The sequence below is a fragment of the Rhinichthys klamathensis genome, unplaced genomic scaffold, assembly GCF_029890125.1.
Source record: "Rhinichthys klamathensis goyatoka isolate OS25496 unplaced genomic scaffold, OSU_Roscu_1.1 h1tg000001l_1, whole genome shotgun sequence".
NCBI lineage: Eukaryota > Metazoa > Chordata > Actinopteri > Cypriniformes > Leuciscidae > Rhinichthys > Rhinichthys klamathensis.
This window is the reverse complement of record NW_026606555.1, coordinates 232,495-256,146: the sequence shown is the minus strand read 5'-3', so window position 1 is coordinate 256,146 and position 23,652 is coordinate 232,495. Positions and strand designations below refer to the sequence as shown.

Genomic DNA, 23,652 nt, shown 5'->3' with positions numbered 1-23,652 from the left:
TGGCTAGTGGTTTTCCAGTTACTAGCCACTCAACATTTTCACTGGCCACTATTTTGATACCATGGGGAAAACTGGCATATAGATATTTTCAATAGTATCTCATAATTTGGCAGTGAGTATATTAGGCTGCTGTCACTTTAAGGGCTGGCGCACAGATCCATTATACTGTTTTATATAGCCAATATACTTGTCTTTATGTGAGTCTTTTAACACACAAATGTGTACTGGCCTACATTTACAAAATCAATGTATCTACAGTGCGTTGACGGTTAGTGTGTGTGTGTGTGTGTGTGTGTGTGTGTGTGTGTGTGTGTGTGTGTGTGTGTGTGTGTGTGTGTGTGGAACCCAGCAGCAGACGCAGACACTGGTGCTTTAACACTGACAGCAGGCCCCCAATTATCTGTCCTCCGAAACACTTCACACACCCACCAAATCACTGCAGGGTCAGAGGTCACCATGCACTTAAATGCTCCTGTCAGCACAATGACTGATCCTATTACAGCTACTGAACACACACACACACGCAAATCTATTATATTACATTATATTATATTCAGGGTTTAGAATTAAGTTTTTCAGTCGCTGGCCAATTGGGCTACAAAATTTTTAAGTTACCGGCCATTCAGAACTTCTACTAGGCAAACAAGAGAAGAAAAAAGATGATATATATATATTTATATATTTATTACAGGGCTCTGTGGAATACTTGATTCTGATTGGTCAATCGCGCCATCCAGCGATATGTTACTCCCAGATAACAACAGGTTAAAACACAAACACAGGCTCATCCGGGTCCCTGAAGTCAGCAGCGTTTTCTTGCTAGGAAAATTTTTTTTTCCGTGGAAGTTTTCCATTTGGTGAGCTCATAAAATATTAAAACTCAATATCAATATTTTGTGTACAGTTATCAAATTGTGCCATCCAGCATCATGGACTCGCTCTCTCTTGATTCGTACAAACGCAGCTGCCGCTATTTTGTGACTATTGTTGTGTACACTGTTGGATTATAGGATATTAAACATTGAAATCAATCTCTTATCTCCATAATTATTTATTGGCGAAATGCAGTGTAATAAGTGGTATGACTGTATACCGTATCCCTTAAATGTCCGTCTAGTTTGAACTTAGCGTTTAAAGAGATAATAAAATATTTCAACTCAGATCAATATTTTGTGTCTAATTATATACTTACGTGGCAAGTAGGCGTGTAATAAGCGGGATACTGTACATCCAGCCGATTGTTCTCTCAGAATAACCCCTTCAGGCTGATACAACCCCTCCACAGACCCCCTCTTCCAACGCTTCCCGTCGGGTCCTCATCCTGTCAGGGGGCTTATTCTGAGAGAACAACCGGCTGGATGTACAGTATCCCTTTCATTCATTTATATATATATAATACAATTTGGATTTCATAATTCATTTCTTATTCAAATAAAATCCTGTCATCCAGCCATCTCCTCCATTCCTCTTTCATCAAAAATATATTTTCGGTGGACAGATGATCAATACAGTACAAAGAACATCAAAAAAGTAGGATGTTGGAAAATAGCAATGTCTTTTCTGTTCACCAAATGCTTTTTAATCTTCACTATTGCTTCAAAGCAAATGAACAAGCGTGCCGTTATTTGTTGCGTAGTGACGAGTGTGTTCAAGTAAGCCACATATGAGCAGATTCTGCGCAATACGCTCTATTTAATATATCATGATCTCAAGAGTTGAGCACTTGCTAAATCTGCGCAGATTTGACTTACACAAACTTCCCCAGCAATATGAGCAAACATAATAAGTAATACCTAATTGGCTCGTGTAGGGCTGCACGATTTGGGCCAAAATGATAATCACGATTATTTTGATCAATATTGCGATCACGATTAATTATCACGATTATTTGTTGATTTTAACCAAAACAAATTTTATTGCCACATAGGCTAATTATAACTGCTTTCACATCCATATTGTGCTACATTTCTGCTAATGTATGTGTATCTAAATAAAATAGGTCCTCTTATTCACCAAAATTCAGTGCATTTCCTTAAAGAATAAAGAAAACAATAAAGAAAATGTAGCAAAACTTCAACAGGGCACTATTTTACATTTTACATTGTGTAAATCTATTTTAGGAAGCAAAATATAAACTTGCATTGTACCTGCATAATGGATGTGAATAAAACACGCAAAATATACAATCAATAAAAAAACAAATATTCCATAACAGAATGTAACCAAATGAGAACATTTCAAGGCAGAACTGCACTATGGAAGTTCGATTAATGGATGAAATTCAGAGTCATTGTTATTTGACGCTTAATAAATGTAAAATGTTGTGGTAGGCCTACAGTGTCAGTGATTAGTTGTGAAGTCTTACTGCATAAATTTAATCTATTTAATTCTCCATGTGAAAGTTTATGTGCTCAAATTATTTCTATTTGTTAAACAATAGGTCAAAACAAGACGTTTGTAGGACTGATTATTGGAGTCCATTAATCGAACTTCCATGCCTCTTATGTAAGGGTTAATGCCCGACGAGGTGTCCGTTGTCAGGTTTTAATGGACGACGGCGAGGTGTAAACCGGCCGACGCGCAGCGGAGGACGGTTGCCTCCGCCGAAGTCCATTAAAACCTGACAACGGTCACCTCGAAGGGCATTAACCCGCTTATACCATGGTCACTTGCCAAATAAAACATTTTTAAAACATTAGTTTATATTTTAATTAGGCTAAATCTAGTTTTTTCAAATAATAACTTGCCTGACGATTTATTTAGCAACTTGAGATATTTATAGTCCGCTCAGCTTGTAGAACCCTTCAGGTTCAAAAATGCTTTTTTTTTTTCATGAAACACAAAGGTAGGCATAGTTATTTTTTTATTGCACATAAAACACTTTGTGTTACACTAGTCTACACTAACCACAGCCTCCGAAGCACCGCTGTAGGTCGACTCTCCGATGCTGGACTGGAGAGCCGTCAAATAAAGTCGGTGACAGCCAGGCCATCGATGCGAGAGCAGTCTGCGGGCTTACTGGGCTCCGTCAGTCCGTGAGAGACTGAAGATGAAATAACGAACGAAGTCGCTCATTGTAGTAGGCTATGTAATATCTAACTAACGTTGACTGCCTGTTGCTATGGTTACTCACACAGCTGTTGTAGGCAGCGCATTTATTTATTAATTTCGAATGGTAAACAGGCAGTTTCACCAGAACTACTTTAGGTGTCCTCTATCACTTTTTAACGGACACCCTGCAGCCAATCAGAATCGAGTATTCACCCAGACCATGGTATAAATAGTAAATATATATATGTAGTATGTACCAATTTACTAATGCAATTTACTAATGCTCACACTCGGTCTCTCACGCGCACTGTCACTCAGTCTCTCTCGCGCGCGACACAATCGGTAGGCGCGCGCTGTTGCTCGCACGCAGACACACTCGCGGTCTCTCTCGTGCACTGTCGCTCGCACGCAGACCGTAGGTCTCTCTCGCGCACCTGGGCTCATGGAGGCACGTGATCAGACACTGGTTTACGGTGCGCTAGATTGGCAAAAAAAAGCTTTCTGTGAACTGAATGACGCATTTAAAATATCGCTCGATCACGCGAATTTGATCGTGGGAAGCCAAAATCGTGATCGTGATTAAAATTCGATTAATCGTGCAGCCCTAGGCTCGTGATTTGACAGCGTTTCCCGCTGGTGGGTAAATTTTTACCCACATTTGGTGGGTGGTGGGTGTTCATTTCAAACCCTGGGTTATAAATTATATTATATGAATGTCTAGTTCCTCCACTGAAGGGTTGTCATATATTTATAAGAAACATGTGTATGGGGCTGGTGGACACACACTATTTAAATGAGCTTCATTAACAACGCATGCTGCTCAGACTAGTGCACACACACACACACACACACACACACACACACGTGTACTGCTGACAGATCGTGTTGCCATGGTGCCCATGAGGGAAGATGATGCGTGCATGTCAGATTTCACCGGCACTGCTGGAGATTATCAGAGTATAGACACAAATCCAAGCGACACACTCATCTCCATACACACAACAGGATTATGGTCATCCTGAGTTATCATAAAATAAAGAAGAGTAAAACACAGACAGACAGGACTAGAGCAGTACACTGAACGACCCCTCACCTACTGTCAACAGTGATGATGCCACACCAAAGACTTCACAAAACATCACGACAGACAGACAGACAGGTCTCACCTCCACCTCGCAGGAGAACTGGCTGCCGTCCAGTAGAGTCACGTGACACACCACCATCTTCATCTTCTTGTTGAGTCTGAGGGGCGACAGCACACTCGTCTCCTGCTGAATCACTTGCTCTTCCTCTTTCTTCTCCTCCTTGCGCTCCTTCACTTCCGATTCTGCCTCTTTCTCCTCCCTCACAGGCTGCGCACACACACACACACACACACACACACACACACACAGAGTTAATACACACACACGCGAGCGCTCTCATGTTTTCAGCCGAGCGGATGGCTGCTGGATGATGTCAGCGGGCGGATGCTGATGGTTTCTGCCAGAAGCATGTGGTTCAGTGTGACAGCGTCCACATCTGATCAGGATTAGAGTCCGATCACACACAGGTTTATCTGAGCCGATCCTCAGCTCAAACACCACGACTCTAGGTGCCAGGTACGGGCTGAGATTCTCACTTCCAGTTTGATACGTCACTTGGTATAGGTGCACATTACCTGTTAGCTTGCGTGTGGACAGGGGGTGAGGAGCTGGGACGCTCACTTTCAGTTGACCGTTTTCATTTCATTCAGTTTCATTTCGCTTATTTTATCGTCATCTTTCATCATGCTTCGGTTCTCCTCGATATAACAATAAACCACCTGGATTTGCAGTGGAAACGCGTCATCTTTCACTCCGTCTACTCAGCCTCCTAGCAGAAACTGGCCGTCACTACAACGACATCATGAAACGCCTGTTCCCAGCGTCGGCGAATGAGGCAGACACACAGTTGAGCTGAAGCAGCAGTGTAATAAAGGCCGTGAGTTTAGACATCGGCTGTACACTCGTTATTGCAGTGCATTATGGGATTGAATGAGCACACTCGATGACATCCACTATGGTTTCAGACACCACTACAAATGGCTGTTCCCACAAATAACACCCCGTTTAAGGGTATGGGGGCGATTTCAGATTCAGCCTGTGTGAAACCGGAGATGACAGAGCGAGGAGGTCACCTGACTGGGGTCAAGGGTGACAGGCTTTCAGGTGTGAGGGCACTGTAGATCACTGCACACTGCTTTACTCTTCAGACAGAGTACAGGGCACTGAGTCTCTTCACCGCTTTGAATTTATCAAACGAGCACTTCATGCCCATCATGATGATTAATGATTAAAGGATTATATTACAACACTGTAGATGAAAACGACAGGAATAAAAGTGGCCCGTGTGTGTGTGAGCAGCGCGTGTCTCTCACCTGTGTGTCAGCACTGCCGACTGACTTCTCCTCCTCTTTCTCGTTCTCCTCCAGCTGCACCTCCTCTGGCCTGCTCTCCTGCTTCTCCTCCTTCTCCTCCTCTGTTTTCTCTGTGTTGGGGGCGGCTCCTGCTCCGTCCGGCTGGGCTTTCGGCTCGCTCTCCTCCTCCTCCTCCTTCGGGCTCAGGCTCTGGGGCTGCTCTGCGCTCTCGGAGGCTTGGTCTTGGCTCTGGGACTTCTGCCGTTTAAGCCATGGAGGCAGGAAGCGAGAGATGCCCTTCTCCTTCTTCTGTCCGCCGGTGGCAGGAGGGCTGCTGGGATCGGGAGACGAGGACTCCTCCTGCGGGCTCTCTGGCTCCGCGCTCCGGCTCTCCTGCGGGACCGACACAGTCAACACTGAAGAGTCAAATCAGTTCAGACACTAGTGTCATTATTTCTGCATACTAGGGATGTGATGGTGAGGATATTTTCCCACTGGTTAATCGATGTGGGGGGGGGGGGGGGGGGGGGGGCATGGCTTTTAAATTGCTAATTTAAAATCAAAGTAAATTGCGAACGTCCGAATTCCTATGGAAGTATGAATACTACTTCCGCGCGCCCGTGGCACTGTCATGAATGCAGCTGGGGATGCAACGATACTGCTTTTTCAAAACCGATCTGATCCGATCCCATAAATTCTGAGTATCGTCCGATACCGATAACAATCCGATACCGGCGTAGTTTTTTTTTTTTTTTAATCAAGTAGAATTTCTATAACTCTCTGTGAGTTGAACTGATAATCACTCTTTTGTGTGTTAAACACAATCTACTTAATACAGAGAAATTCATTAAAAAGAAAAACAGCAAATTCAAAAAATGTATGATCATAATCTATGACAAAAATGCTATTATAAACTAGATTAGTGGATAATTCAGCAGTAAAATTTAGTCTAGTAAAATCACAAGTGCACAATAATTGTATAAAATCTGAACATTTAGTGAAAAAAAAACATTTAGTGGGGAACAAATAAGAGACAATAAGTGTAGCACTAAATTTGGTAAAACGTTACACATTGCTCTTTGCAATAAAGTCCAGCAAGATAAAGTTGTTTTATGCGAAACCATAGAGCTTTATCTACAGATCAAGTATAATAATAGTAACATTGAATCATCTTGGAGAGTTTCATCGTGTTGACTGCCGTACCCGAACGCCACGCGCTGTTTGATGCTGAATGGAGAATGACTGACAGCCGCAGCGGAGGGAAAAAAGTTCACGTGATCTTAAATTTAATTACTTAAATATTAATTTCTATCTCACATTACTATATATTGTCTTCAGAACACTTATAATAGAGTGCACGAAAACTTTATGGTGCTTTAGAATGTTTTTGTGCCTTTTGTGGGGCTTAACAATAACACAATAGTATAGGCCTACGCACAATATCGGACTTGGATCGGCCTCGTCTGACCGATACCCGATCCGCAAAAATGGCAGTTTCGGAGCCGATACTGAGTTTCGGATTGGTGCATCCCTAAATGCAGCCGTGCACATTTTAGTTTCACTTTCAAATTGGCGCCAATTTGGGGGCGGATTGCTTGAATTGTATTGAGTTCATTAGCCTATTACTCTTAATGAAAAACACAACAACAAAACAGTACGACAAATTCGCTTAAATAGGCGCTTTTACATTTCACTTTAACATCATATATTCCGCCATTATCTTGTCAGTCAGCTCGTCACTCTCGTGATAAATGAAATCTAACTCCTGTTGCTAGATTTCCGTTCGGCTCACGATTTATCAACTAGACACGTTAAGTTTTTAATTGTAGTGTCTGTTGTAGGGGTGTAACGGTTCACAAAATTCACGGTTCGGTTCGATACGATACACTTGTGTCACGATTCGGTACGCTTTCGATACAGCAAAAAGAAAGAAATGCCAGAGAAATTTCCTTGATTTAATTTTTTTAATTATATTTTTATTAGTGCTGGGCAAGTTAACGCGTTATTATCGCGTTAACGCATTTATTAATTAATGCCGACAATTTTTTTATCACGCGTTAACGCAGTTTTTTTTTTATTATTATTTTGAAAGTCCGTTGCTCACTGGCTCTGAATACAAATAGGCCTACAGTCAAACCATGATCACAGGAGGGGTGGGATGTTGGTCAGCCAGCAAATAACCCACCCAAACAAGCAGTGGAGAGGCTTTGGCAGGTTCTCTCAGGTGAACAGAAAGGGAGACAGCGCTCCGCGAGTGAATGACAGGCGCTCTATGGATAGTAACCATGGCAACGGCTTCTGTGCGCTACGCAGCTGTAGCCTTTTTAACTTAAATTAAAATTATACATAACTTTACCTGATAGGCCTGCGTTTAGTTTAGCGGGGATGCTCTGCCATGTGAATTCCCTCCTGTTGATGTCCTGATAACTATTTAGATTCTGGAAACTCACAAACAGCGAGCCGAGGATCAGTCTCTCTTCCAATGATTTGTGCTGCGCGTCGTGTACAAAAAGTTAGACAATTCAACTTCGGCAACGCGCGGGCGCGTGCGTGAGGCGAGCATGACCGCAACAGTTTCACAGGAACGCACCCGCTTGTCGCTGCACCTGTGCTCGACCACTTCACCTCACTCTAGGCTGATTTATACTTCTGCGTCGGACCTACGCCGGAGCCTCAACGCTATAGACTACGCGTTGGTTTTCATTTATCTGCGTCGTTGTCCGCGTTGACGCGCAATTACACATGAGGGAGAGTGTGAAACCCGGGGAGCAGTTAGCAATCACAGCGCTTGCGGTACGCGTAGAATTGACGTTACATTTTTGGAGAGATGCACGTCAGGGTAGGCCTACGCGCGCTACACAGCTACGGCGTGAGTTCGACGCAGAAGTATAAATTGGGCTTTACCTCTGTTTAATGTAATCTTACGTGGGAAACCATGGCATGCCATGACCAAACCTAAGCTGCTATCAGAGAAGTAACATTGGTCGACTTATATCTGTAGTAGTGATCATGACCCTTTGACTACATTCTGCTGCTCCCTGATACAAGATACCTGTTCAGAAAAAAAAAAAAACAAGAAAACTGGACTCGTTTTAACAAGCTAGATAAAAGGTAATGCCCTGGCAGTGGCAAATAGCTTTGTTTAAATATTTTATTTGATTACGTTAATGTTTAAGTTGAGATTTACAAGAAATATTTTATTGATACTGTGTAAAGGGAATACTGCTGGTATAAAAGCACCTTATTTGTTTAAAGTTTTTGCAAACCACATGTTATTGCACTTTTGTAGCAGTACATTTAAATCAAAAGTGCACAATACACTACTTTAGAATTCATTATTCAATTTTGCGCGTAACAATGCGATTAATCGCGATTAATCGCAAGAAAATCATGCGATTAATCGCGATTAAATTTTTTAATCGTTGCCCAGCACTAATTTTTATTAAAACTAACATCATAAAGTATGATTTTTTTTTACTTTGAGCAATGATGGAGCTATATTTGACTTTTCTTAGGAGCTTATAAAACAAAACAGCTCCTTGGACAAAATGAAATGTAATATTGTAGTAGTTATAAACACGTTTATTTTAGTTCAGATTAACATTTGAGGGCAGCAATTGTATTCATAATGTCAAAATAACACCGACGTGATGTTACTTGAAAGCATTATAGCCTACTATTCCTGCCAAACTCCCATGGTTACAGTTAGTAGTGTTACTCCAGTAAACCCATGGTGAATGTGCTGATCTGTGGACACTGGATAGTTCATTCATGGCATAATGTTTCTTCCTGGTTTCCACGTCAGCGCTGTTTGATCCGTTAATAACGGAGAAATGTGAATGTTTCTCACTAGATCTCGCAGCGATGTTTTTACTTCAGTGGCGAATTCAAATGCTTTCTTTACTGGATCTCGCTGTGTATTAACAGTGCTGATGATGAAGATCAGCTCGCACTGCATTGGTCCAAACTGATAAACGGTCCGTCAACCACACAATAATGAGCAGCTCAGTTTCGTTACGCTTACATTACATTTGCCATTTGATGTTGTTGGGTAATGTTGTGGTCACGCCGGCGTCTCTTACATTATGAGCGCGCTTGCCACGCGCGACACGCCTACATTTGAAATAACAAAATTTTGGTCAGCAGGAAAAATGCTCCAACGAACCGTTCAATACGAATACGTGTATCATTACTAGGGTTGCAAAGGGGCGGAACATTTCCAGTAAATTTCCATGGGAAGTTAAGCTGGGGAATTTTGGAAATATTCCAAATTAGAAACTTTCCATGGGAATTAATGGGAACTAACTGGGAATTCATTGTAATGTAATCGATCATTGTATCATATCCAAGCATAAATATAAACAAAAGTCATAAGAAAACATCCATGCAAAATGTTTTCAACAGATTTATTTGTAAGTAGAACAGAACAAGTTTTAATTATTTTACTGAACAATCACTTGTTTCATGGAAGAACAAAAACAGGAATATTGGGTTAAATATAACTCATCCCCCAACCCCACTCACTCAAAAATGCACCCCAAACACAGCGCCCATCTCATGTTACAGATCAAGATAACTTATAAAGGTTTTTTAAACTACAAAACAAACTCACTTACACATATTTGAGAATCAGAATAGAAGATAGTTTATGACATGGTAAGCAAGTTTGTTAATATTTAGAAATAAAAGCGATAAATCTGTCATACAGTGCTATTTTGGCTGTGATGAATCACGTGCCAAGCATGACGCGTCACCATGGAAACCAGGGGGGGGGGGGGGCCAACCCTAGTAAGAATACTAATGCAATGGCATGAACAGATACATATAGTAAGGCTAGCTAAACAACTGGAATGATCTTGAAAACATATTGCAGGAGGCAGAGAAAAACAGCCACATGAGGTAGCTAGCATCTGCCTTATGTGGTAAATAAAGTTATGCTAGCTTATTTAGCATCTAACTTATCAGCATTGCTACTAGATGAATACATTTGTATGTGATATTTGCAATTTAAACATTTAATAAATATATTTCCCCATAATATCATCAAAACTTACTTCACTTTGTTTAGTCCACAGGCTCAAATGTGTGCCTTCAATAGTCTTGTGCTTTGGGCTTCTGTACAGTGATGGAGGCATGCACAGTGCCAGTAGGGGGTGTGGTCTCAATAGCCATGCAGTGAGCCGTGTTCTATGTGCATGTGATTGAGGAATGGCATGGATATTCATGTGTATTTGAATGGCATCTGTTTGTTTTAGTCAAGATTATGTTAAAATATACTTTCCTCAACTATATTTAAGTTCCCTATGAAGAGCCAGTGTTGTTTTTGGCAGCCCTTTTAGTTTTACTCTTAGTCTTTTGGACGAAAATGCTTTTTAGTTTTAGTCACATTTTTGTCACTTAAAAACGTAATAGTTTTAGTCAAGTTTTAGTCGACGAAAACAAAAAAAGGTTTTAGTCAAGTTTTAGTCAATTTTAGTAAAAAAAATAAAAATAGTGCAAATAAAATGCGGCTGTGTCAAAATTGGTATCAAGTTCAAAAATAGAAAAGAAATAAAAGTGCCACTTTGCAATCTATTAAAAAAAGAAAAGAATAGAAATCCATTTGGCAAGACAGGTCTATTTATCCCTGCATTAGTGGCTGCAATGAGCCTGTTTTGAATTGCACAATTTCTCAAAAGTCATGCTCAATGTTCAGCTGAGATCTTACTTTGTTTTCAGTGAAACTGAAACAGCTGAAATGCCCATCTCACAGAGATATGATGTGGCAAAGGGAAGAAGAATGCACACAGCTCTCTGGCTTTAGCCTACTTAAAAACGTGATATATATATATATTTTTTTAAATAGGCCTAGATAAAATAGACATAACATACTGTGTTTGATATGGGATTAAAATGATGGGTAGTGTATGGGCAGTGTATAAGATATAAACTAATGGTTAATTACTTTAATATTCCTTTGTTCCGATCAGAGCATGTGAGCGGAGAGCGCATTTCTCAATATCCCTCCGCTCGCTCATTCAGCTCCGGGTCGCGCGCTCAACACAGAATGGCCTGCTGGTTCGAGAATATGTGGAATAAGGGCTGCCTCTGACTAAAGTCTTTATTCTAGTCGACTAGTAGTTGTTCATTTAAGCCATTAGTGGACAAATCGACCCTTTATATTAATTTAATTACTTAAATAGGCTATACGGGATATTGAGCGTTATAGCCGCACTCAAGCGCACGACCGCACGCATAAAGCTTGCACACAAAGAACCGGCAAAAGTAATGATTATGAATGTGTAAAAAAATAGCAAGGAGACATTTAATTGTTTATTAATAAACTGGTGTTTTCGGTGTCGCTGCAAAGATGAATTTGACGATGCGGACTCGCCATGAACGAATAAAGATAAAAAGGCATAAAACGGAAAATTTCCTCCCGTTTGGAGGAGACCTGTCACGCCAGTGGGGCGCGCCCCACACTTTGAGAACCGCTGGATTATACTGAAACTGAAAGTACCGTAATTCCTCAAATAAAGACCGGTATTCAAATAAACGCCGGGCCTCTGATAGTGGCCGGGGGCGTGGTCAACGCGGACAAATAAAGGCCGGTCTCAAATTAAGGCCGGGGAAAAATTAGTGTACACTCAAAGACGGACTCGCTCAGCGGTTGTCATATCACAACTATTCAGTGTTTTTAACCACATGTTTATTTTAGGTTTCAGACATTTAAATAGACATGATTTATAGCAAAACAATACATTTATAGTTTGTAAAATACACAATGGTGTCTATGGAAGCAGCAATAACAATCCATTCAAATATATTTGGCGACGTGTTTTATTCATATCAGATACACAGTGTAAGTAACTATAAAGTTTACTCTATTCTTCTCCCAGTTCACCGGCCACTTACTTTCATGTATTTCGGGAGAAACTGAAGAATTCACGCGCTGTAACGTAACAAATCCAACAGACAGGAATCTCTGAACTGCGGTGCCCATCTCACGTTACAGATCAAGATAATTTATAAAGGGTTTTAAACGACAAAACAAACTCACTTACACGGATTTGAGAGTCAGAATAGAAGATAGTTGATGACATGGTAAGCAAGTTTGTTAATATTTAGAAATAAAAGCGCTACATCTGTCATACAGCGCTATTTTGGCTGTGGTGAACACGTGCCAAGCATGACGCGTCACCATGGAAACTTGGCTGGCGGGCGGGCGGGGATCGCGAATTAGAAATAAAGGCCTGCCTCTAATAAAAGCCTGCTTCAAATAAAAGCCGGCTACCATCTGCAGTTCAGGTAAATAAAGGCCCCGGTCTTTATTTGAGGAATTACGGTATGTCCATGTCCATAAATCATCTCCTCGTTTCCGACCACCAAGCCCGTTTATTGGCTTCGCCGCCATGGTCCTTCGAAGATGTGAGGTGAGTGACTAGCCGCAGCCGCAGATGTGTTGTTGTGTGGAATCTGGTGCGCGCGCGGCATGCATACCCAAAACAATGATAGGAAGCGGCAGCATTGCTGATACTTTTTAGCTCAAAACAGACAGATTTCACGCAAAATAGGCAGAAATGACATGCATTGCGAACGTCAGACTTATAGTCATTTTCGTTCCGTCTCGTCTTGTCAACGAAAACTCGAAACCGTCTCGTCATGTTTTAGTCACCTTAGCAGCGGTTCTCAAAGTGTGGGGCGCGCCCCACTGGTGGGGAATAGAGACGTGACAGGTGGGGCGCGCCAAACGGGAGGAAATTTTCCTTTTTATGCCTTTATATCTTTATCCAGACATCCCAAATGTTCCGGGAGTCTCCTGCATATTGATAGCGGCTCCTTGACGCCCGCAAATGAGATCCAATCTCCCGGAATCTGGAGCAAGACCGCGCACTAGAGTAGAGAGTGACTGAGCGCACGCGCGCGTGTGTGTGTGTGACTATTAATGCAGCGCGTGTGAGAGCAAACCGTCCTTATAGCTGTGTGTTGCCGCTTATTAGACCGGTTCACCCCCGGGGGCGACAACAAGTAACAGGAATTCCCCACCCCCAAAATAATGATTGACGTGACGTCGGCATATTAATTGTAGCGGAACAAACTTTTGCGCCCACAGATATGTAGCCTATGTTTCGCGCCGATGGCCAGGCGCGCTGGAAGCTGTTTCATGCGTAAGTGGGGGCGGAGGGCTGGGTTGGAAAATATGTGACGTCATTATGTTGTGGCTTGCGACAAGACATGAAATTTCTCTGAACATTGAACATGATTTGAGAGTGGCAGTATCAAGCCTGCAACCCTGCTTTGAGAAATTGTGCAATGCAAAACAGGCTCATTGCAGTCACTAATGCAGGGATAAATAGACCTGTCTTGCCAAATGGATTTCTCTTCTTTTCTTTTTTTAACAGATTGCAAAGTGGCACTTTTATTTCTTTTCTACTTTTGAGGCACTTTTATTTTCTCTATTTTTGAATTTCATGCAAGTTATGACACAGATGCACTTCATTCTCTGTATTTTTGAACTTGCTGTTATTTGATGTAGATAGTTAGTTTGTATTTAGATACAACGTGTTACTATACTGATACTACTTGTTACTTCAATAAATTGGAACATTTTAAGCTTGTTACGTATTTCATTAGCATTGTGTCGGGGCGATGGGGGCAGGTGGGGCTTGAAAATTCCCCCTTGTCCAAAGTGGGGAATGACCGAAAAAGTTTGAGAACCACTGCCTTAGAGCCATTTTTAGCTAGTCATCGTCGCGTTATCGTCATAAAAAAAAGTGCGTCAACGAAATAATTTCGTTATCGTCATCGTTGACGAAAACAACATTGTGAAGAGCCAACCCTCAACTTTGAAAATTCCCACTTTATTCCCGTTTATTCCCATAAATTCCTGTTAATTCCCATAACTTCCTGTTAATTCCCTTAAATTCCCATTAATTCCCATGGAAAGTTTCCATCTTTGAAAATTCCCAGAATTTTGCAACCCTAATCGTTACACCCCTAGAACTATATGACTTTATTACAAAAAAAATCAACGGTGGGCAAGTGATGTAACCGGTGTTGCTTCTGAACACCGGCAACACAGACTATCGTAGCAAGCCTACCGCATACAGTATTTATTCAGATCAGTGTGCTGTCGGATGCACTGAATGATCTCAACACTACCTCTGGTTGGGCGGCACTGGCCACAGGCTGGGCGTCGCTGTCGGCGGGTTTGTCGGGCTGGTCTGTTTGCACAGGGTCCGTCTGATGCTGAGCTTCAGGAACCTTCTCTGGTTCCTTCTTCACATCTGTCTCTGATCCCACCTCTGTCGTCATCACGCCCGGCACACTGACACACAAGAGTCAACAAGACAGAGGTTAAGAGTCATATCATGAGCGATCACATCTGCGATCAAGCAGACCCAACTGAACTGCAAACACGACTCGCTCCTGACGTCACAGATGAAGATCAACACACAAGTGTCCACATTTACTCCATAACACCTCATAAGTGTCCATCATTTCTGATACGATATCACACCATTTACTTTAAAGACAATAAATAAATAATATATTGATTTATTAACATTTATAAAAAAAAATGCTATGCATGTTTTAAGTATGAATTCAATTGACAAGATTTTCTTTCAGTATTAAACCTTAATTAAACCATTAATTTGACAGAATCTAGAAAAAAACATGGGTATATAAGATTTCTAGGATAAAAATCAAAATGGATTTCATAAGGCCCTAAAAATGTAATTTATGCAAACTGTTAAATTGTTCGCAATTTCATGATTTCAATTGGTTAAGGCATGCTGCTAAGTAAAATGTTATGAAACAGATTTCCTATGCCCTTTATCTGCACTGAGGCACATTCACATCTGAATGGAGGAGAGTTTTTGAAGGTGCAGCAGCTAAAAAACATGTTTATTATTTCTGAGAGCAGACCTGGTTGTGAAAACTAATCAGCTTTACTCATATCTTTCATCATCATCATGGGAGGACGTCTTTTTCAGCACAGTGAGTCCATGATAGCCAGAGAATCACTGACTGAAGATTGAAAAGCATCAAAACGCTCTTTCATGTTATCATCAGAACAAAGCCTGTATGAGTGAGTCGTCAAACCCCACCATGAGCAAACACACACACACACACACACACACACAAGCTCAAAGCAGCGCTCATGCGACACTGGGACATACCAATCAGCTGAGAGCTTGATGACATCGGCAACAGTCAAATGAGTGAATAACTCCCATCATGCACATTTTACCAGGTTTAAATCCAGAATTAGCTCAAGACCAAATTGTTTTACTAGGAGCACAAGTAGAAATTTTTTTACCGGTCCAATCAGCGAACAGAGGGAGTGTCTGAGAACGATGATGTTGAGGTGCGCTAGTTTGAGTTGTAGACATACGTGACGACCAAACGTCAGCGATTGGTTATGTCAGATCCAGAGTGACTCTGGGCAGATCCAATAGTTTAAACTGCAACAGAGCACCGCCTACAAGGAAGTTACCGCCTGTCAATGGAGCGAGGCCAGACTCTCTGTGCAAATGAAATGTACGAGAGTCTGGTAGGACCAGGCTAGTCCGCCATCCCATTATAAACTATTTTTCTTAGGCTAGTTAACTTATATTCACGTTTATGTGTTGATACTTGAGAGCCACCTTGAGGAGCCATGAAGTAACAACGCTGGGAGCAGGGAAATCTATATAGAGCGCCTTAATTAAAATATCGATATTTGACGCCAGAGTATCGATTCTTGTATCGCATGGAGAAGGACAACAAAAAATTGCCCAATGGATATTTTGTCCCGCCCCTAGTTATAAGCGACTCAAACTCGCAGTGCGTTCAGGTAGAGCAGCATTTACTACTGATCACAGAGCCGTACGTCACTGACAAGCTGCGCATTAAACATTTCATAATCGCGCTAAGCCAAATCTGTTTAAGCGTGATTTCATGTCACTTGCGATGAATCGTGCAGCCCTTAGCCCTAGTGACTGTAGAGCTTGATCAGGGTGGACGTCATGAATGCTATGGATGAAAACGTAGTCCTCTTCAACAACAGTACAATCCACTGAACACATTGTACTTCAATACCTCCCACCCTTGTTTTCATTCCTGTCCAAAAATGTATTAATTATGGCGCTACCCTGACTAAGATCTACAGCACATGTGCACACACACACACACACACACACACGTTCCCTCAAGATCGCACTAGGGCCAGTCAAACATGCTGGGAGTTTCAGAGAGCACACAGCTGTTACAACACACACACCAGAGACGTCCAGCTGACCCGCGGCCAGGGGAAAACCACTGATGAAAGACAACAGCAAATATGCTGTGAGAAAGAGAAAGCATGCATGACATCATCATCATCACCACCATCATCACGTGTACATGAGCATCAGAGACACGGCCCTCTGGGTAACCGCGTCAATGGAAACGTGTAACAGACAAACACTACCTAGAGTTTGGGCTCAGTAAGACGTGTGTTCATTTGAAAGAAAAACACTTTTATTCAGCCTGATGCAGACTGAGTCTCTCTGTGTGTGTGTGTGTGTGTGTGTGTGTGTGTGTGTGTGTGTGTGTGTGTGTGTGTGTGTGTGTGTGTGTGTGCAAGTGTAGTTTGTGCGAGTGTGAGTGTATTTGTGTGTGTGCGCAAGTGTATTTGTGTGTGTGTCCTAACACACTAATCCCCAAACTGCAATGCTTGCAGATAACAATCAACGCAAGCTGTCAAAACTAATCAGGATCCAGAGCTACACAACACCCGTGTGTATGTCAGTCTCCAACACACACCACACGTGAGTATGAGGCCGACGGGTTTGGCCACAATATATCTGAGTGTAATATAGGGGAGCAACAATATATCACATCACAATACAAAAATGCAACAATATGTACAGTATCATGGATAGTGACAATCTGTATCATATATACTTCACCCAAAGTGAAAATTACTGTGTGAGAAAAAAAATCAAGTTTTAGTGTCAGTACTACATTAAACTACCGGCGGTAGTATAACATTAGATATAATGTATAATAATGCAGTGGGGGAATATCTGTGTGTGCTGATAATGCAAACGTCTGATGTTAGCAGTAAAAGTGTCCGACATTATATTAAATATATCTAGTCAGTGACAGAGTGCAAGAAATAACTCAGTGTTTTCATCTCCAGAATCATGAATATTGTTGTTCTGGTGTCTCTATTGTCCTGTGCTTTGGGTTTCAGCACTGAGTCCAAGCCTGTTCATTTACACACACTATGTAATACAAATCTAGCATTTTTAATCAACAGTAGATTTTTGTTAACCTTTTATCATTTGTCTCGGAGTATCGCAGTAATATGGTATCGTGAGTTGGTGATGTGTATCGAATCGTGTCATGAGGGTCTCGCTACACCCCTGGAGCAATCACATAGCAGATCAAGTTGAGCATGTCAGACACAACACATGAAACACTGCAGCCTGATGCGTTCTGATGGTTATCTGTATCCGCTTTGAGTCAGGACTGCCCTAAACACCCCTCCATAGAACGACAACACATCCACAGCATCTCACCAGCGGACTGACATCGAACTAGATCGGGCGTGCACATCAAACAACAAGCTGAATCAAACTAGCATTATTTCACATAAAAAGAAAACACTCATTCAGCTGTGCCTGTTTGATCACAGCAATGCACAAAACAAGTCCATTAAGTCCAAAGACTTGCACATTTAGAGAAATACTATTACAATATCATATTGTATGTCAGATTTTTCATTTACGACATACAGGGATGCAGAAGCAACAAAGGCACAGGGAAGAGACAGATGAAACATAAAACCAAACAAATACACGATTATAAGATATGTTTAAGTTCGTCAGGCAGGCTCAGGTATTTTCTATAAGCATGTGTGTATCATATCTTTCCTTCAATCCCTCCCCATTCTAGCTTGATGCTACTCTCTAAGCAAAGTCTGAAACTTGGTATTTTGAGCACTTGTGTTCATTTCTCTCTTCACAATGAATGTTTGCTGTATTCCTCATTTGTAAGTGGCAAAATGAATAAATGTAATGTATTTATATTTTGGCAATGGTTCTTTAGCATCGCATATTGTATTTCTGCATCATACTGCGATCATAATCCCCATCAGATCGCAAATAAGTTATTTCAAACACTCGCTGGTTTCTGAAAGAGCTGGAAATGGTTTAAAATGTCTTATATGTTGAAGTGTTCTGGTAGGCTGGTGTATAAGATGGGAAATGAGCAGCGGTGTCGAGCGTCTCCTGACTCAGATCAACTCCTCGAGCCCCAGGGGACACACACACTTTGGATGTAGGTATTCGGTGGCCCGATCAAAGCCCGGACATGACAGAAGAAACAAGACTGGCCCTGACACGCACTAGCCCACTCGCTTTTGGCCCGACAGAGTGAGTGTGTGTGTGTGTGTGTGTGGCAGGTGTCCTGGATTTGCATCTATTGTGTGATAGCTTTATGAATGACATTTAAAGCACTGGATGCGGTGTGTGACTAAAGCTTTTAAAGCAAACATTTCCCATGATAAGCACACAAGACAACAGCGCTCTGCACCGTCTCCATGAGCAAACACACCATCAGAACGTTTGTTTGTGAGGGACAGCGCTGTGAAACTCACCATCAGGAAACTCATAAAAGGGAAAGCAAGATGAGGTCTGCACATGTCATGTTAGACAGCACTATCAAACAGAGACAGTAAAATACGCTGCGTCCCAAATCAAATACTCCTCGTCCTCTACTAGCCTATAGTGGGAGAAAACCATACGCCAACAGGGTCCCAATACAGTACTCAGAAAACAGCAGGTGAAAGTCCCCGGGTCACACACTGCTTCCACTGAGATCCTGGAGTGTGCATTTGATGGACACTTTACTATCCCACAAGGCCACAGGAGAGGATTTGTGATTGACAGTGAAACAACTGACGCTGGTAGGTCATGTGACAGTAACAACATGACGGATGAAGCATGTCCGAGTTTCATTCATACTTTTGAAATGCAACACTTGCCTAATAAGTTGCAAACCAAATGTAGTATCAACTATTTAGTAGGGATGGTCCGATCGATCGGCAGATTATCACGTTCTATGACTCGATCGGTGGATCTCATGAACCAATCACAATTTGATGATGTAAAACCATAAAAAGTTGCAACTGACACACTTGTAAACAGTGTACAGATTAGGTTTTTGAGACACGTTCTGCTTTGTAACGTCACAAAAAACTAGTAAACCATAGATAATCGCACATTGTCGATGCAAATGAGCCCACACACACACACACACACACAACATAACATGATGCGTAATTCTTGAGAAAATCCTCACGTAGGGACAGTGACTACGTTTACATGCAGCCAATAACCCGTTCAAAACCGGGATATTAGCAATAACCCGGTCGCGCACGGCCATGTAAACACCGGCAAAAACCCGAATATGCTCATATCCCGGATTTTAAAAACCGGGATATGATACCTGGGGTACCCCTTTTCTAACCCGAATTTTTGGTCATGTAAACGCGCATCGGCATATCCCCATAGTGATGTGTGTTCTGCGCATGTTCTATTCGCAAGGAATCTTGGTCTTGAGTAGAGGAACTTCTCGGCGCATACAAAAACCTGCGTGCAGTATACCGGAAGTAAACATGGCGAGACCGGGCGAGACGCAGCACAGCGTACTTTTGGAGCGAGGTCAGTACCTCTTTTACTGTCTATGGTCAGTACCAGCACCAAAGCGCAAACAAAGGTGATCGCTATCTGCCCCAAACTATTCATTATCCGCGTGCTGCTGCTGTTGTTGTTGTCTTTGGATACAGGAAGAAGAATCGGAAATGACGCATAGTGCGTCTTAAGGTTGTCCGTACGTCTTGACGCTAACCGCGCGTCGCCGTTTACATCGGGATATTGCAATTCCATGTATACAGGAGAAACTCTCTCTGCTCACGCATGTAAACGGGTTATTCCTAATGTTTCAGAAACCCGAATAGTGACCTTAACCCGACCATAACCCGAAAATTGGCTGCATGTAAACGTAGTCAGTGACATGCTGTTTGGCTAAAGCTATAGGACTTCCCGCAGTTCCCGGATCCGATGGCGTCGGGATCATGACGGTGAGGGAATTTCCATTGTAATTTTGAGTGACATGAGGCGCTTCCTCTGGCACGATAATCTTAATAACATTAAAACTCCTGTAGTGTGAGCCAGGCTTAAATATAGTATGCCACTCAGACATGATGAAATCCTTAAAAATTAGGGGTGTAAATCGGACAGTTCATCACGATACGATCTGATCTGATATAGATTTTCTCAGCCAGCGATACGATATTTGCCGATACCTCAAAAAGTTCTGCGATACGGTTACGATTCGATTCAGGGCTTTATCGATTGATTTATCAATATTTAGATATTATGTGCCAAGTCTACACAACCAGTTACATTTTTATTAACTCACAAATGCAAACCAAAATATATAACATGAACGTTTAATTAAACTCTGAAAATTGCACACCCTTGTCCTAATGGGACATTTACAACAAAAGAGTTCATTTGCAAAAACAGAGAACTCCATTCTTGATAATTTTCATAAATCATGTTTTTTTTTATTGTGCATTTCAAGTATCAATCAAACTGCAGAGTTGTTTTGATTAAGTAATAATAACTATAAAAATACAGGCAACTTACAAAATTAAAAGTTCATTGAAAGTATGTTTTTATACAGTATATATATATATATATATATATATATATATATATATATAACTAACTAAAACTAAATAAATATATAGGCTATATATTTAGTTAATTTTTTGGCAAAAGCAGATAACTCCACATTTCATGTTTCAGTTAAAATAAAACCAAGTAATTGCTATGCTATATAATAAAACACTCGGTTAATCTTTGTAACGTTAATCTCCTCAGCTGACATAGACGGCTGAGACCTGACAAACTTAGTTGTTGTGATTACCGTAGACGCAACACAGGGAGCTTTCCCCTCACCGCTGTGGCGTGCAGCTTTAGCAAGCTCTTTACGCCGCGGAGAAGATATCACGGGTTCATCAAGATCGTTGAAATTATCCATCCTCGATCACTTTGTCAGCTTTGATGAAACTCCTCTCAGCTAGCACATCTTTTCGAAGTGACTAGCAGGCTTGTCACCTGACCTTAATACTGCGCGCTGATTCGCTAAAACGGACTTATCAGGTTGTTCACACAAACAGCAAGGGTTTGCGATGCCTTGACAGTGGACAATACCAGCTTTTGTGTTTAGGGTTCAGTCAATCTTGTCAGGCGTCCATTTCAGCTGAGGAGATTAACATTACAAAGACACACCGGCAGACAGTATGGGGAGTAAACGGAAATGTGAGAATGGAGCTCGGAAGCTCAAGCGCTGAGAACATCAAAATAAAAATCAAAGTAAATAAAAAGTCCCACGCACTGTCAAAATAAGTCACATCAGCCAAACAGAAAACCTTAACGGCCAATGCCGATAATTAAAAACCGCCAAATATCGGCCGATATGTCGGTCAACCACTAAAACGTGGCATTATTTACTACCATCACATACATATATCAATAAAGCTGAATCTGAACACAGCTCTGCCTTACAAATAAAATCCCCTTGAACATCACGAGACGGTGTCACTTGAGCAATAATGCACACCACATCATGAGCAGCACATAACCCAGCGCTCCGGTCAGCTGATGTCCTCTCTCGTCTGAATCACCACAGCACTCGGACAGATGGGGTGTGTGTGTGTGTGTGTGTGTGTGTGTGTGTGTGTGTGTGAGAGAGAGAGAGAGAGAGAGCGTTGGTCTGCTTTACTGCCGGACATCCACAGGAATGTGATCTGAAAGATTCCAGCGGTTTCATTTCAAACACACACTCACTGAATCTGTGAGCGGTCAGTGAACACCCTCTGAATATGAAAACACACTCACAAACACATTAAACTGCTCTGCGTTAAAGCTTCCAGGGCCTGAATTTCGTTTTGGAAAATGGGGGGGAAATCCCCCCTTAGATGATTCTCATGGGGGGGATTTTTTTTGTTTGAGGGGAAGAAAGGGAAAAGCATTTTTTCCAAACAAAATTATTACATTTATCTTGCCTAAATGCGCTCATTGCATTTTTACAATGGGGTAATATTGTTGTTAAGAGTTTACACAACACAAGGAAGCTTGATTTAAATTCTTTAATTAAATTGAAAAAAGTAGCAGAAATAAATACAATAGAATAAAGATACAAATAAAGACAAATAAAGAGAAAAGTTTTTGAATAGGTCTAACACTAGTATACAGAAACTGAATAAAGTAATCAAATGGAAAATAACACTGGTTAGTATTTTAGTCCTGAATAAATTAAATACATAGGTTATTAATCCTGATTCCTTTAACTTAAAGTCCCACTCCGATCATATTTTGAGCTATTTTTAAACATTCCCAGTGGTCTTTAAATTATGATTATGCCATTTTTAGCCAAAATCTCAAAACCTGTGCCGTTTTCTGGGACTTCGCTTCAGCAGAGCGGCAGTAGCTCATTAGCAATTCGCCTCTGCGTTGTGGGCGGAGCCGTTGGCATGGAGACGCCCCTCCCCCTCCCTCCCCGAGAGCTCTGTCTCTCCCGCTAGCTTACACCCCCAATACCGGTGGGGCAACAGTATTATATACACGTTAATTATTATTATCCGAAGTTAATCAAAGTTATCACCGATCATTATTTCACTCCAAGACGTCGCGTGTGGAGACGCCCAGTGGAGTTACTACGTCACAACTACAGTCTATTTTAGCCGGCATTTTAGCGTCTGCTACTGATTGACAGCCATTTGAATGTAGAAATACTCAGAAATACAACTTTGAGCTGATTTTTCTCAAGATATGTCCTCTAACATCAGAAAAATGCCACAAGAACATGTTAACACCTAGAAAAACATTATTTTCATCGGAGTGGGTCTTTAAAGCTATCTTTGGTTGTTTTGACAACAAAATTAATGACAGACACATATGGCTGCCGTCACTTTAAGAGCTAGTGCACGGATCCTGTGTTCATTATACTGGCATGCGTTTTATGCTTATTAAAGACAAAAGCGACTGTTTAGAGTATACTCACGAAGACCGCAATATAATCCGCGAAAAATAACTTTTGTTACTGCCAGCTGTTTTTGAGGCAGATTTTCTATGAATGTGCGCATAGAAAATCATCTCAGAGAGCGCGCGAGCACTGATTAGTTTAAAATCGCTTGAATG

At 41.5% G+C, this 23,652-nt stretch overlaps 1 protein-coding gene across 20 annotated transcripts in view; it reads right to left on the bottom strand.

Annotated features, from left to right (window-relative positions):
• Positions 1 to 23,652, bottom strand: part of epb41l2 (erythrocyte membrane protein band 4.1 like 2) — a 101,855-nt gene that overhangs the window by 52,939 nt on the left and 25,264 nt on the right. For all 20 annotated transcript variants that reach the window (XM_056236359.1, XM_056246515.1, XM_056255184.1 and 17 more), the window contains exons 2-4: positions 14,570 to 14,735; positions 5,450 to 5,821; positions 4,218 to 4,403 (exon numbers count right to left, since the gene is read on the bottom strand). In XM_056236359.1, coding sequence (XP_056092334.1) covers positions 4,218 to 4,403; positions 5,450 to 5,821; positions 14,570 to 14,722 — 711 coding nt within the window. In that variant the 5' untranslated portion in view covers positions 14,723 to 14,735. The remainder of the gene's footprint in view (positions 1 to 4,217; positions 4,404 to 5,449; positions 5,822 to 14,569; positions 14,736 to 23,652) is intronic.